Source organism: Peromyscus eremicus, chromosome 4 (genome assembly GCF_949786415.1).
Source record: "Peromyscus eremicus chromosome 4, PerEre_H2_v1, whole genome shotgun sequence".
Lineage (NCBI taxonomy): Eukaryota > Metazoa > Chordata > Mammalia > Rodentia > Cricetidae > Peromyscus > Peromyscus eremicus.
This window is the reverse complement of record NC_081419.1, coordinates 101,833,215-101,849,969: the sequence shown is the minus strand read 5'-3', so window position 1 is coordinate 101,849,969 and position 16,755 is coordinate 101,833,215. Positions and strand designations below refer to the sequence as shown.

Genomic DNA, 16,755 nt, shown 5'->3' with positions numbered 1-16,755 from the left:
TCACTACTAGTCTTGATCCTTGGCGTACGGGAAACACTGAGACACAGAGTCCCTCTCTCCCCTGTCTCATGGCACCCTCAGGTGGGTAAGAAACTATGCTGTGCCTGGATGAAGCGGTAGAAGCCAGAGCCTTTGTCCTTCATCAGAATAAACAACTGTGGCACAGCTCGTTAGCAGGCAGTAGAAGGGAGGCCTGATGGACCTCACAGCGACAATCTGCAATTGGACCATCATGTTCTAGTTTCACCAGCTGCCCCTTCTCCTTGTTCTGGCACGTGGAATGTGACTGACAACCAGGAGGACAGAACCCCAAGCCACCCATAACTGTCTTGTGTCCATCAAAGGCTAGCTTCCTGTCTGTGCTCTTAAGGCTCTGGCTGGGGGGCAGTGGGAGCAGGACTTATCTGTAGGTTCTCCTACCTAGTGGCTGCACCAGGGAGCAGCTAAAGGACCCAGAGGTCTTGACTTTCCCGCCCCTTTTACTTATTCTGCTCATGGGCAGAGGCTCTGGCTTTGGCCATCTTGAGCCCCGCCCACCACTTCTGTTTCTTCCAGGGGAATTTGAATTTGGTGTAGCTATATGCTTCTCTGTGCTTGTCTCTTCCATCTTCTTGGAGGTCCGTGTAGGGAACACCTTCACAGGTTAGTTAAAGCACCTATCCTCTGGTTTCAGTAATGATCGACAGAGTAGGATTCAACAACATGCATGGAAATGTAACATTATCTTTGGTTCACCCTCCCCGTGTGTGTGTGTGTGTGTGTGTGTGTGTTTGTGTGTGTGTGTTTGTGTTTGTGTGTGTGTGTATTTGTGTGTGTGTGTGTGTGTGTGTGTGTTGAAGGTGCACTCCTCCACTACCACAAATTATACAGTCAAGTTTCCCAAATTTGGAGAAATTAGAAGGATTGGTACATCCCAAGTGCAGTGAATGAGCATTACCCTGGGGACATCACCTTCTTGGCCAGTCTCCACCAAGTAAATATTTGTGGTTTGGGTGTTGTTGTTGCTTTTGGCCTCCAACAAATTTTCAGGGGGTGAAATCGAATTTTTAAATTTATAAAAGGGAATGATGAATAGGAAGTGTTAAATTGGGGTGGGGGAAGAGGAGGCAGGGTGGAGGAGGAAATATCGGGAAGGATAAATAACACTAGGGACCTTTCTAAGAACTTACATAGAAACCTACTACTCTAGAAACTTCGTGTGTGTGTGTGTGTGTGTGTGTGTGTGTGTGTATGTATGCGTGCATATGTATGTACACATGCGCACTCCCCCATATATATATTCATAAAATGAGTTAAAATAGTTACTCCAAAACAGGGTGACAATGCCCCGACTAGACACACTGTCTTACAAATGCCAGGAATGGGTTACTTGTTTTGGAGTTGTTAGCCAGTGAGGTCCCATGGACCTCAAATATTACAGGCTGTCTCCAATACTCTTGGTCAAACTCCAGAGCTCAACAGTAAGACCCTGTTGCTAAAGACACCAACCACACCTATGAATATAAATATGGAGAAGTCAAGTTGGTACTAACATGGAAGGTTCATCCCTACTGGCTGGATGTTATCATTCTGAAAGGTTCTATACACACTCTTGGAGAGAAAAGAAATCATCAACGTTATCTGGCTATGAACCTTGTGAGCTACAGTGATGATTATCTTGGCAAGACACACCAATGGTGCACCAGTGGCAGGAACATTATGGAAGTAACCAACCACTTTCTGATTGGATCTAAGCCCTGCTCCATAAATTGAAACCCGTACTTGGCCTGCTAATGGGCCAAGAGACTATGGCTACACAGGTCACAGGCACTAGGTGAGAATTAACTATTATTATTCTGTTAAATGGTCACAGTATTAATTTGACTCCTAATGACTTATCATTAAACATATCGACCAATGCATCCTCAACCTTCATCAGAGAAGCTTCTATTTCACAGTAGATGGTGATTAACACAGGGACCCATAACTGACCAAAGTGCACAGAATTAGAGTCTTTGGAATGCTCAGCCCTGAACGGTACATCTAGACTACACTTCCTCCTTTCAAGGCTCAGAGCTCACTGTAGCAGAGGCTACAGAAAGATTGTAAGAGCCGGAGAGTGGATGACGGCCATCGAACCGTGTCTTCTGGACCCAGCAGCACAGCTGCACACAGGAGCTCACGGTAGTTGTGACAGCGTGCACAAGCCCTGTGCAAACCCAGGCCAAGTCCCAACATGGAGAGGGGAGCTGGGCACAGAGTCCCACCCTGTAGCCAAGGAGCTATTGGCACCTGATAGCTGCTGGGAGAGGAAAAGTCTAAGGGTGCAGCCCCTCATAAGTTGCCCACATTTCAGTGTGAGGCCACAATTCCAGGAATGTATGGGCAGCGCAAATTGGACTTGATGCATTTTAGTGGGAGGACATAAAGTTGAGTGGGTAAAGGAGGGGGATGGTCTTGGGAGGAGTTGAGGGAGGGAGATGAATATGGTCAAAATACATTATTGAAATTCTCAGCTACACACACACACACACACACACACACACACACACACACACACACACACGAAATTTACTACAGATAAACTCTAAAGTACACTAGTATGAACATACAACAGACAGCCGATCAAGCATGTTCAAAACGACCTACTGTTTTTCTACACGTATCCACAAAAAAATCCTACACATTCCTGTCACACCCACATGGTGGCCTCTCATAGGTGACATGAAAGAAACCTCAATCTCTTGAAAAAAAAAATCACAAAGTAGTTTTGGTAGATATGAACTGAGCACACGGTTTTGTTCAGTAAAGCTCCTTTGATGAGGCCTGCCCAAATATCTCGAAGATTCTGTAAAAACACCACAGACCTCTCTCAGTTACTGAGGTCATGCAGTCTGAAGAAACACCAGGGAAAACACAAAATACAGAGAGGTGCACACATTCCAGAACATCTTGGGAAAGCTTGATTTTTCTCCCACATCCAAATGTTTGTTTCTAACCAAGTAGACTAGAGAAGCCAGGCCAGCAGGAGAAGCAACAGGAGGCAGCTTGGGAGGAGGGGCCTTCGGTCTGTTCCTGTTTTCACCTGCTTGTCTTAGACCAGAAGAAATCTTGAGAGGGAAACGGACAGGCAACCACAAGGGTGATTAGAAGTAGGCCTGGTGCTGTGGGCTCCTGAGCTTAGTGACTCCATTCTCTATACTACACTGCCTCTGAGGTGCCCACATGAGCTTCAAGTGAGGCTTGCTAGCAGGATGGAGTGGGGGCCAGGAGTTTCTCCCCCTGCAGAAGGGTCAGGGTGATCAAGGGAGGAGGGGAGAGAGGTGTGAAGGAACAGATGGGAGAAGATGATGGACAGAATGTGAAGGAAGAGGGCAAAGCCTCTGCGTCTTCAACAGAGGCCGAGTGACACTTAAAAGGTGAGTGTCTGTGACCCAAGGCTGTTTCGAGGTTGCAGGAAGCCAACGTGTGCTTGAAGGGACAGGCTAAGGAATGGCACTCGGACCGGGGAGTGAAACCAGTGTGAGAGACCTCAGACCAGCCAGCGAGCTCATGCGCTTGGATCTGTCACGCCAAGTCGGTGCTATACACACCCGGGACTCAGATGAACCCGGTTTCCCAGACCAACCCCACACTTGGAATCAGCAGCCCCTCCTTCTTACAAAGTAAACATCACTGAAAGTTTTTTTTTTTTAAAAAAAAAAACAAAAAACAAAAAATAGACAGACCGAAAATATCACACCTTAGGCAAATGAGTTGAAAATCCTATTTTTTTTCCCACCCGTTTCTCAAGTCTGAAGACACCTGGTAAAGAGTCTGTATTTAGGTAAAGAAATGTAACTCCTGGTCTATACGGTTTCCTGATGGCGCAGAATGGAAATGACATCATGGAAACACTGGTGTTCAAGGTCAGTCTGTGCATTGCTAGGTGGAAACAGGAGGCTTAGTCATCAGTGGAAATGTGCGCGTGCCTCTAGCCCGATGCTCTCTGCCTCCAGACAGTTCTTTATTAAAATCGCACAGGCTGCTTGCCTGACCTCTTCGGGCTCTCCTAGATACACAACCTAAACATATGTTCTACTGCACCTCTGTCCGCGCCATCTGGGAAGAAATAAAATGATTGCTCCTGGGAAGAAGAGGAGTTTGTTTTCGACTCAAGGACAGAGGACCTATGACACAAGTTGACTGTCTCAGCGGTTGACACGAGTGGTCTAATTTGTGTGGCATTCCCTCTGGTGAAGAAAGGGAAGGTGAGGCCAACTGAGAAGGTGTGGGATCCTTTGTCTTAATTAAAAAATATAGTCGGAGCCATGGAAGTTGGCCAAGTCTCATAAATCTGCTAAAAGAGTCGGGACTGTCAGATAAGTTTAAATAAAACCAAGCAAATCCACCGAGAATCACGTAGGCTCCCTGCTCGTCGTCAACACCTACTTTCCTGTCACTTCTGTGTTCCACAGACGGTGGTTGAGCTCATTAACCAGCCACCCTCCCACCAGCCACTGACAAGCGTATCCCCACGGAGCACAAAATTCAGAGATGATAAATTCACTCCCGCTTGTAGAACACGGCACTCTCCTCTGGGCAATCAGAATGCTAGGAGGCTTTAAGGAAACTCGGACGTATCTGATAACCTACCTTCATTAGCAAAGCCTGGTCCTCCTTGTAGGGACAGCGCCTCACTGCCAGCGAGAACTGCTCTAGTACAACTGGAAGGGAAGAGATAGAAAGGTGAGTGGCCTCTCTGGGGACTGCGAGCACATCCACGGGGAACCTCATGGATATGGCGGAAACAAATGGACTGCTAGTCATGCTTGCTTGGGGACATGTAGAGTTCCCTGCCTGTCCACCGCATGGGCTGGGATCTGTGTGCAGTGACTTCCCCACAGTCAGCTGGGGAGATCACAAGGCCACTAGAGTCAGCAAGCCTCTGTGGGAACCACCAGGAAGTCCTGGGTTCAGCCACTGCGTGAGCCACCCTGAGAGACTACACTCTATCCCCACTGCAGTGACTCCATGAAGAGAATCCCAACTGCCTTGGTACTTTGGGTGTCCACTTTCAACCACCCTCTTCCACAGTGATCTCCACGCATTAGTTCACTATGTGGTGGAAACATGATAATGGCCCTAAGTATTGACCCAAGCAAGCCCCAGACTCTCCAAATGTATTTAGTCATCTTTTCTCAACCAACCTTCCCTGACAGAATGGTTAAGAGAAGTATAAGATGGTTTACAAAAAATGCTTTAATGGGTGTTTAATTAGCCTTAATGTTTCTGGGCATGTTACAGTTCTATACAGTACCCCCCCCTTCTCTGTACCCATGACCAGGCTCTCATCAAAGGTCTGCTGTGTGAGCGCCATCTTCTATCTAAATAAGCATGAGAACATGGACTTTGTTCCTGGCACGGGGTTTTGACTGTATTATTTCACTTTTAAAGATGTTTGCATAATTCCCTGGCATCCCTGGACTTCAGTCCTCTTCTTGTGACAGGGACTAAGACTTTTACTCACTAACCCGTCTAGATTGTCCTCTTACTGCTGGACTGAGGGCTGGGTTCACATTGCCTGCCCTTCACTGTGTCAATCATCTCAGCTGAGCCCTGCATATGAACACTGAATCAGGCTAGCCCACCCAACTGGGCAAAGCAATAGACTACCCCAGGTTCTATCCTGACCTGCACAAACCCTGTGTGAGTGGGCAGAGGTTTATGATTTAAATCTGAAATGTTGCCCAGAGACCTCTGTTTAAATGCTTGGTTCCCCCAAGGTGCTATTTTGGAAGATTCTAGAAATGTTTGGAGTTGGGTCTAGCTGAAGGAAACAGACCATTAGGGGTGATTCCTGGCCCTGCCTCCCCACCCTACTCTCTGGTTCCTGGTCTGTTGTGGTGAGAACAGATTCTGCTACACAAGCCTGGCCCCCATGGAAAGACCTGTCCTGCCATCCCTTCCCCACCATGAGGGACTGAAGCCCTTTGATATAGAAAGCAGATGCTTCATTCAGGTGGAATGGCTTCCTGGTCTAAAGGCCAGTTCTCTGTGTAGCTGTTGGAGTGAGAAAACAGAGGGAGGCTTGAAACTCCAGAACATCTGGCTGTCTTAGTTCCATGGTAGGAGGCAATGCCTTGATTCTGCTCCTTATCACAACTTGCATACTTCTCAAGAGAGGAGAGAGAAGGGCAAACTGAGGTCACCTGCCCACAGATACCATTGGTCATGTGCTATAGGGACTTTAGGAACCTCTGAAGCCTAGGACAGAAGGAAGCTATCTCCTTAAACAGCTCTCTGTGGCAATTATCAGAAAAACTCAAGTGTGTGCCTCTGACCTAGAAGGGGTTGACATGCAATTAAATGTGTCTCAACCTGCTCAGGGCTGAAGAACAACAGACTAAAGGCAAGACACCGGGGGTGTTCACTGCAGCAGGGAACTTCTATACCCACGGAGCTGCAGTCAGTTTTAACATTCAGGCCATGCCATTTTGATTGACTTAATTATGAGTCACGCACTTGGATCCTCAAGTTCTTAGTAAGAGCTACTGAGAAACCATCTCTACAGTCTTCTGTGTGGTCCTCTTGGATACAGAAGAATATTCATACATATATACATGTATATATGTATATATAATGTATATACATAAAATATATATAAAATCTGTGGGGATTGTTGATTAGACAGACTGCCAATTAAGAGAGAATTTTGTAGTGATTTTGAGATACAAAACTCTCTCTTTCTGTGTAATGAATACAATATATGTATATGTTATCTATCTATATATCTCAAAAGATACCTTCATCATTTATTTGGATTCATCTCAAAATCATATCCCCACCAAGTATCCAATATCCATTCTGCTACATCTGTTCAGAGGTTTTAAGTGTCAACAGATGAAGGTAAAATTCTGGTAAAAAACCCACTTTACATTATAGAGAGAGCTCCTTAGTTAAAAGCCCTTGCTGTTATTGTAGATGACCCAAGTTCAGTTTCTAGCATCCATATCTGGTGATTGACAACCACCTGTGACTCCAGCTCAGAGGATCTGACACCTCTGGACTCCTCAGGCATCTGTACACATGTGGTATACACTCACACAGAACACACAAATGTATACAAATTTAAAAATGAAACTAAAAACTTTTAAAACTTAGCTTTAAATTATCTTGTGGTGTTTTTTTTTTTTCCTATTTAACACCCTGTATCACTTCAGGCCGATATTAAAACAGGTTAAATTATCATATCTGTCAATGGATGTTTCTCTTTTTTTCCCTCCAGTTCTCAGGTTTCTGAGTAAAAGTCATCATTCTCCAGTCAACGGAGCATTATGTTTTCTCTGCAAATAAAACCCTGTAAGTCATCAGCAGGGAGAGAGGTAAATTCATGTAGAGAAGACACGGTGCTATTTTTCCTCTCGGCATTTGGGATCTACGATAAGTTAAAAATGAAGTTTTTATCTCTGGTGATTTATCAAGCTCAAGATCTCACAAAAGATAAACAGATGCTCCAAAGAAAGAATACATCATCTTAATGTTTCATTTTGACACTATGGGTATCTAAAAAGCACGTATCTCCAACAGCTCCCCTCTAAAAACATAATAGTTTCCATGATTTACACATTTAATATTTGTTTTAAGACACACTGAACTGAGAACATGTCAGGAGGGGCCGCCGAAGACAATGGTCAGACTCGAAACACACAGATTATTTATAGACAAAAACTCAAGGGCTGAAAGAAAATCTGGTTGTCAACAGACAGTTGCTTTTGCGATTTTTTTTTCTGTCTAGTTCATTTTGGTTTTTGTGTGGGTGGCTCATGTGAACTCAAAGGTTATTTGCTAAATGTTTTGGAGACTAGAATATGCTGCCCTTTAAAACTCATGCTTAAGTGTGTGCTCCTTGCAAATACGTCTAACTTAACAGTGCACTATGGGTTTTTAATATAACATCGCATCCAGAGTTGCCATGGTAAGACAAGAGTTTCTGTGCATCTGTTTTTATTTATGGGGTAGAAGTCTTAATTTTTTTTTTAAGATTTCGAATGTACTGTGTATGTATTTGTACATGCATGCAGGTATGCCTGTGTGTGCATACATACATAAGTGCATGCATGTTGCAGCCAGAGGTTGATGTCAAGTGTCTTCTTCTATTGCTTATCGCCTTATTTTTTTGTCCCTAAACTTGAGATCATTGATTGAACTAGACTGGCTGACCGAGGGACTCCAGGAATTCTGCCTGTCCCCTGAAAGTCTTATCCTTAAACCTGATGCTAATGGAAACAAAATCATCTATTTTGTTTGCACATTTACATTTCCCTCCACCAACATGGATACTAATGGATACTAATTATTTTGAGACAATTTGGTGCTCCCTCCCTTTTCCTTCTCTCTCCCCCCATATATTCACTTATATTCAGCTCAGAATGCTGACACAGATCTTGCAGTTTACTGTACAAGGTATAATTTTTAAATCACACAGTGGGAAACAAAGGGGCAGGAGCATATTTCAAAACCAGGGAGGGCAGATTTCTGTTGCCTTTTCAGTGGTTTTGAGCAGCCAGACACCATGTGACCCAGATGTACCACCCCTCAGCATGTGCACAAAGGACTCCACAGATATTTGCTTTGCTGCTCTATCCACAATAGATAGGAAATGGGATCGACCTAAAATTCCTTCAGCAGATGAACGGATAGTGAAAAATTCTACATACACTGTGGAATACTATTCAGTGGTTAAAGAAAGATGACATCATGAACTTTGCAGCTACATGGATAGAACTAGAAAAGAACATATTGAGCGAGGTAACCCAGTCCCAGAAAGACAAACGTCCCATGTCCTCTCTCATCTGGAGCTCCTAATTCCAAATCTTCAGATGTGCATGCATAGCCTGGGATAGCTGCAAAACCCAGAAAAGTATTAAGGGACCATTGGCATGGTGGGGCCGGGGGAGCCAGAGAGGAGAACAGCAGCGTACTATGGTCTGAGCAGGAAAGTGGGGGCAGGGGGGTTTCTAGTTAGGGAGGGGCAGAAAGGTAAAACAGCACTAAAGGTGTCTGGAAAAAAGTCAAAAGGAATCACGATATTGACTATCTACCTAAAAATACCTGAAATACAGGATCATTGTGTCAGTAAACATATACACTTTAAATGAAAATTTCCCATCTAGGCTGACAAAGCTGACAAAGACCATCTAGCAGAACCCCCACACCAGGCATGAGAAGCCTCCTTTGAACTGTTGGTCGGGGTTGTCCAAGAGATCCCCAACACATCACAGACTATTGCTGTTGCTGCCGACACAGGGCCCAGATGTCCTTGAGCCGGAACTGATCTGAAATCCTCTTCCCTGAGGACTAGCCTTCATGGTACCCGAAGGCATCACAAAAACTTCCAAAGGAAGGAAGCATCCAACAGTCCTATCCAGCTTCAGCACCAACGAACCATAACAACAGTCAGCAGAACACGACCCCTCCAGGGGTGCAGTGATGACGCGCGTACCTCGGCAGTCACCGACAGCTCCCTAAATGGACGTAAGACCCACTCACAAAAGGGAAATCGTGCCTGATACTGGAAACCAGATAACTGCCCAGGACTAGTGAAATCCTGACTCTTGCCGGAGAACCTACAGCCACTCTCCTAAACCATCCTTACTTCACCGCAAGTATGTGTCCGTATGCCTACAGATAACCCATCTTCACCCTTATAAGGAAACTTCTCTTTGCAGCAGAGACCATTACAGAAAACCACAACCAATGCAAGTTCTTTTTAAAAGATTTGTGTGGGGGTGGGTGTGGGTGGGTGTGTGTGAGCACACGTGTACACGTGCGTGCCTCTGTGTATATCTGTGTGCTACATGTATGGAGATGCCTTCGGAGGACATTGGGTCCCCTGGGACTGGAGTTATAGGTAGCTGTGATCTGCCATGTGGGTGCTATGAGCTAAATCCGGACCCTCTGGGAGAGCAGTGAGTGCCTTTAACTGCCGAGCTATCTCTGCAGCCCTTCATGACGTTCTTTTGGAAGAACACAGAGTACCTCATGCTCCCGTTTAGGATGGATTCCATGAAAGGGGCTTGCCCTGGGCCTTCACCTTCATGGCTCTCCCTGTCCAACACGTATCGTGAGACAGTGGTCTCTTGCTCTCTACCACATTGTCGTCACCTTCTGGGCTGTTCTGACTTCAAGCGGCATCTCCTGGGCTCTTGTAGAATGTGCACTATCCCTCCAGGCAGCCATTGTAGACTCTGTAAAATGTGTCCCCTCCATCCTCAGAAACACCTTTTGCTCACATTCATGGGTCTGAGTTGAATGCCTGACTGGGAGAGGGGAAACAAAGCTGGTGCATTCCTTCCCTTCCTGGGGCCTCCAAGAGGCTGGATCTGGAGAGACCTGTCAGCCTTTCTTAGCACCCTGGACCCCTGGTCAGCCCCACCATGCGTGTATTTGATGGGGATAGACGCACAGAGAAGGTCCAGCCATACTGCGGACTCCCTCCCTGGAGCCACTTAAATCTCACTGGTGTGATGGTTTGTGTTGTCAACTAGACAAAATCCGGTATTCTCTGAGAGATGGACCTCGGGGAACCCCTCTGCGGAATTATCTTAACTGTGGCCGTTGAGGTGGGGAAAGTTCTCTCTGCAGCGGGGATCCTGGACCGCAGAGATGAAAGCAGAGCTGAGTAGCAGCTTGTGTTCACTCCCCCTGATTCTCGACTGTGGATGTGACACAGCCAGCTGCTGTAAGCTCCGGCTGCTTGACTTGGACCCAGTGACGGACTGTGCTCTTGAACTGTGAGCCAGAATAAACCCCTCTCCTTTGAACTGTTTTTGTCAGGGTATTTCTTCAACAGCAAGATGAAAAGAAACCAAGGCGCACATGGGATCTACATGGGCCACTGCAGTGAAGTCTATGCTACCAAGTTGACAGGACCAGTGGCGAGAGATGGAGCGCACTGTCCCAGCTGGCACAGGGCCTCGAGTTCTCCCCTCTGACACAGCCCTCCACCCTCCACCCTCCAGCAGGAACAAAACATTGCACAAACCCGTTACTCAAACAGTAGGAAACCTGGAATTGAAACCTCAGGATCTAACAAAAGACAATCTCTCTTTCAGCTGAAAGGGCTGACAGTGGCATGGGGTGGCTCTTCAGGAGTTGTGAAGGGTGATAAGTTCCTAGACCCACACAGGATTTCCAGTTGAAGAGGTGGCATTCAGCGCTCCCATAATACTAAAAGGCATTCAAGGAGGTGGCAATTTTATTTTCATAATTTCCTAGAAAATGGATGCAAGCTTAAGCTAAACAAGGCAAGTGCAATTTGTCCAAAGACTAGTCCCATTGCCAACTGGGAGGAAAGTGCTAACCCCACGAAGAATATTGGAATCAGCACTAATAGGCAAAACATGACATGCTGTTTTAAATAATGCATGCGATCATGTTTTTATTAACAAAGAAAGCCTCGTTTCAAAACACACACGTCCTTGAAAGGAATCTGAAATTAATTCTCAGTAGGCAGAACCCCACGGCATTCTGTGTTCTAATTATAATTACAACCTGCCCTTAACACGGACATTCAAAATTATCAGGCGTTTTATTAAGAAGCAGAAAGGAGCTTTCTGCTACATGAAGCTCACCAGCTTTGAGAGACATCACAGCCAGTTCTGCATAGAGCTGGGAAGCATGGATGATGCCATTTCTTTAATGAATGCTTGCTTGCTTTTTTGCCTGGAATGGGCACACCCTTAGGGGCTTAGATACCATGAGGTTTCAGAACTGCTCTTTCTGGGGCAAGATAAATATGTGCATCACAGAAAAATATCAATTTATCACTGTAATGGTTACATCCCACTACAGAAGCCACTGGAGACTGCTTAACATTTTTATCTCAAGCCTCGTTTTCCCTAGTCTTCAGATGACAAACTGATCCCGATGCCAGAAGGCTTTTCTTCCCATTTGTTCCTAATAAAACTGGCTCGATTCTGGGTTTATTTCCATCTGGGGAGATGTTAAGGTTTGAGCATTAACAGACTGATTCCCCTCTCCCCTTCTGCATGCTCTTCCTTCAAAAGTGTCCACAGGCCACATCTGTGCAGGTCAGCAAAGACCAGTGTGCACTTGAGCTCCTGTCCCTTCCCCTGAAGACCTCTGCTGGAGAGCGACAGATGTGAACTCAGCAACATTTGGGCTAGATCTTCCTGGCTGCCACTGTCTGTTCAAACTTTTGCATTGCACGTACTGTTCTCTTTCTGTATGTGGTATAGGCACACGAGTGTGTGAACATGAGCACACTTGTGCACGCAGAGGCCAGACCTTAAGACGGGGTCCCTTAATGATAGCCCAGCAGCTTGTCAGCATCAGTGACCCTCCTGGCACTGCCCACCAGGGCGCTGGCAGTGCTGGGATGTGCAGCCACACCTGGCATCACAGATCCTCAGGTGTGTGCAGTAAGCAGTCTTACCCACGGAGCTGTCGCCCCAGCTCCCAAACTTTTGCACTGCAGACAGAGTTTTCTATTTCAAATTATTCCTCAGTCCCCCAAATACTTTTTTATACACCTAGGAACTGTGTATCTGGTCTTAATCCTGAGGGTATTTTTCTGAAAACAAACACTTTTTTTTTGTCATTATTAGCCAGTTGACAGTTCAAGATGGATTAGATTTCTTTAGTGCTGAGGTGACAGCAAATCTCTGATGCTTCTTCCTGGCATTCAGACCTCAAGCATTCACACTCAACTTGCTTAACTTCCTCTTAAGGGACAAGATCTACTTCAGATACAGAAACTAAGGGTTGGTTGTTTTTTTTTTTTATATATAGAATAGTGATGAACAACATTTTTCTTCTTCTTACGTAGAATGAGTCAGACCCTAAAACAAGGACTTCGGGGAATCATCTGGATTAATCTTTGCTACAGTCTCACAGTCTGTAAATGAAGTTCAGAGAGGTTGGGCGACTCACTTGTAGCCACAGAGCTGGTGGAAGGACAGCCAGGACACGAACTCAGACAACCAGCTCCTCAAGCCCATGTCCTCAGTCCTCACAGTCTAAGTTCAGTTAGACTTGAAATGTGCAGGGTCATTGGAAGACTCACAGTCCTACTTCCGTGGTGAACCATCAGGCTCCAGTTAAAAAGCTGACGGCTATTTGGAGATGGGACTATGTTTAAGAAGTGGGAGTCAAGGGCTCCCCATGCCTTTACCTTAGAACCAAGTTTTGGGATGGACGGTATCTGTGGTCAGTACACAGGAGCCCAGAGGGAAGATCTCCAGCACCTGGGCCTTAGTACCTCCAAGAGTGAGTCCAACACAACTTGAATGCCATGGATGAAGAGGTCTGAGACAAACCTGCCTTCAACTAGGGTGTGTGGTGTATGTGTGTGGGGGTGGGTGGGGTGTGTGTATGTGCTTTGTGTTCTAATGTGTTTCAGCCTAATCAACAAACATGGAAAACAAGCAAACAAAACCTCCAATAGAAGAAGATGGTTTACACAAATTTCTTAAGTAAATGAGCCTGGAGCCAAGCATACCAAGACAGTGCTGGGACAGAGACAGCCTGTGACCTACAGGATCCTTGGTGGTTGATGGTGGATTCTCAGATCGGCAGCCATGAAGGCAGGAGCTATGCAGATGGCATGACCTGCTGCACCCTCGGTTACTACTCAATGCCACGTGGAGTTCTGCCCATGCAAGGATGACTTGCAAATGATCCAGGCAGTCGGGTTTTGACTTGGTGAATAATTAGCATTCTGGTTTACACCAGTCATTTCCAAGTTCAGTTACTATGAATCGGTTTCCCCACAGCTAACACACTTCAGGGTATACAGACAAAATTTCTGGATCTCCAAATGAGGGCACCCAGTCTTGTCTCTTAGTAACTTACAGAGAGGTAAATGTTTCTCCCCTGCCCCATCCTCTCCGTCCCTTCCTTGCTCCTCCTCCTTGTCCCAAGGAACAGAAGGTAGAATTCAATCAGAATCAGGGATGCTGATGTGGCACTGGTTATTCCAGGGTTGGGTCACTGTGTGCAAAGGCCACCTTGGGGTGGCCCTCCTGTGGAGCACCCACCTGCTTCCTTTGCCCATGAAGAACCTGTGTCCCTGGCACATCCTCACTCCAGCCTGTGCTCACTAGCTCTGAATTATGACACTCATTCTAACACACAAGGTCCCCAGAGCTGGACTTCAGAGGGAGGGAAGAAACCAGGTTTCATCTGAGCTGAAACCATTCTCTCTAGTTCAGCTTCGAGTGACGATGTGGGGCATCCATGAAGCTCCTGGAACATGGCACAGAATCCCACAGCACACTCTGTTCTTTTTGGAAGATGCTGGTTGGAGAGAGAGAGTGTGGCAGGCAGGCTGGGAAGTTTGGTCAAACATGTTCATTCCTGGCTTGTTGGCCACAATACCTGCCCTGACTCTTAGCAGATCCACTGAGGGATTCCCTCCTATGGGATGAGAAGCACCAGGAGCCAGACTCCCGCAGCTGTGCTGGGGGACCAACCTGGCCTTGCTTTACATGACCATCAGTGGCCCCACATGATGGAAGCCCCACCTAGTCAGCACACTGAGTGAGAGCCTGGCCTTTCTTTTTTAATAACACAGTGACATCATGATGTGAACAAAATGATTCTAGATATTAAATAATCTCAATGATATGAAATCCTGGATCCAAATACTTAATGCTTCATTTTCTTGTGTTATTTTAGGCTCTTCAGACCAAAATGAATACTCTTAGTCTCAGCATTATTTACATACTGGACTATAGGGGACTGGCCTGCCATGTAGAGGACAGTTAATGTTATTCTAGCTTCTACCTACCACCTGCCAATAACATTGTCTGCATCAAAGAATCCAAACATCTTCAAACATGGTCAAACACTCCCCTTGAGGGTAGAATTGTCCTTGGTTGAGATCAGAGACTGTGGATTGACACAGATACTACATTTGAGGACTAGGTTTAAGCACCTAGGACAGTGCTCAGACCTCTTCAGTGGTCTTTTATCAGGCTCGCTTTTATTTTGTATATGTAGCCTCCCCCTGTTTATTTATTCAGGAATTCCAGATGTTGCAGGACAAGGTCCTGAGGGGACCGATGTGTACAAACTAGCGCCTCTCTGGTTGGTGGGCTCTGGTGGGCTTTCTGTCTGGTTCGTTTTTCCTAGTAAGCAGGGAGTTGAGTTACAACAGGCTTCAAGTCTCTGGAAGGTACTTGGGGCCCTAAATCGAGCAGGAGGCTCAGACTGGTTTCAAGACTCCCCTTCTCCAGAGCTGTGTTCCCCTGTGGCCTTCAGGGCCATGAGCACCCAACCATCAACAGTCAACAAGAGCCAGCTCACCTCTGTGAATGTGTGCCAGCGACAGTGAGGTGACATGGTGCATACAGGAGTTCCAGGCGCTGAAGAACTCCTCCTGCTTGGTTACCACCTGTCAGATAATGGGAGAGAATATCCATGAGTAATATTTGGAGAAAAGCAAACTTGAAAATTTCCTTTTTCTTTTGTTGTCTTGCTTTTGGGGGGCTGTGTGGTTTCTGAGAGAGAGGGAAGTACTGAGGCCTCTCACATACTAGCCAAGCACTCTACCATGGACTGATTGACACCACCCGGCAGTACCCTCTTCTTACTTTATATCCTGAGACAGAGCTTCACTGCGTTGTCTGTGATGGGCTTGAACTGGTGATCCTCCTGCCCCAGCCTCCCAAGTACCTAAGGCTTACAGGCCTTTACCAACTAGCCCAGCAAATATCCCAACTGTCAACACAACATAAGCATGGGCATTGTGAAGTCACTGAGGGGCTGGCCGCATGACCTGTGACAGCAACTTGTGAGCAGAGTAAATGTCCTGATGGTGTCCAGAGAGTCATGTGCGTGTGTGTGTGTGTGTGTGTGTGTGTGTGTGTGTGTGTGTCCCTGTATGTTAAGTCTTCACACATCAGGCTTGGTGTCTAGTTATACCTGATACTCAGGAGGCAACATATGTACAAGGAACAATTTGAGGTGAGCCTGGAGGTGCAGGCCTGTAATCTCAGTTGCTCGGGAGGCTGAGGCAGGGGGATTGGCCAGCCTCAGAACTTAGTAAGAAGACCCTGTCTCAAAACAAACAAACAAACAAACAAGTGAAATAGGACAGGTAGGGTGGCCTAGTGGTGGAGCACTTGCTTGGTATGCGTGAGGGTCAACCCTCAGCTCCACAAAACAAAAACAGAGAAATAATGTGAGTGACCCAGGCACATGCCCAAACACAGTGAGCCTGTTTGCATAGGATTATTCACTTCCTGAAGAATTTTTTAAAAAAATAATATTTGAACTAATTGAGAATTCTATACAGTGTATTTAGTTCACATTCAACCTCCTCTCCAACTCCTCCCCGGTTCACCCCCACTTTTCACCTACCCAGCTTTAGGTCTGTCTTTAAAAACCCATTCAGTCAAATTTGTGTTGCTCCAATTCTCTTGGGTGTAGGGTCACCCCCTGAAGCATCATCCACCTACCAGGAGTCACCCCCTTGAAGAAAAACGCTCCCTCCCCCAGCTGCTATCAGTTGCCATAGACCCTCAGCTGGGGTGGGACTTCCGGTCCACCTCTCCTCTCCATGCTGGGATCTTGTCTGGCTTGCACACCTTGTGCACACTGTCACAACCACTGTGAGTTCCCAAGTGCCCAGCTGTGTACAGAAAACACTGTTTCCTGGCGGTCACCCACCACCTGTCTCTGAGTCCTTTGTCCCCTCTCCTGCAACGATCCCAGAGATTTGGGAGTGGGGTAGGATACAGATGTGCCACTTGAAACTGACAATTCTTT

At 46.3% G+C, this 16,755-nt stretch overlaps 1 protein-coding gene and 1 pseudogene across 1 annotated transcript in view; both read right to left on the bottom strand.

Moving 5' to 3' along the window:
* Acoxl (acyl-CoA oxidase like) overlaps window positions 1-16,755 on the bottom strand; it is a 291,245-nt gene that overhangs the window by 46,687 nt on the left and 227,803 nt on the right. The window contains exons 16-17 of the mRNA XM_059261383.1: window positions 15,292-15,379; window positions 4,615-4,685 (exon numbers count right to left, since the gene is read on the bottom strand). Coding sequence (XP_059117366.1) covers window positions 4,615-4,685; window positions 15,292-15,379 — 159 coding nt within the window. The remainder of the gene's footprint in view (window positions 1-4,614; window positions 4,686-15,291; window positions 15,380-16,755) is intronic.
* On the bottom strand, window positions 835-981 carry LOC131910202 (U1 spliceosomal RNA; annotated as a pseudogene).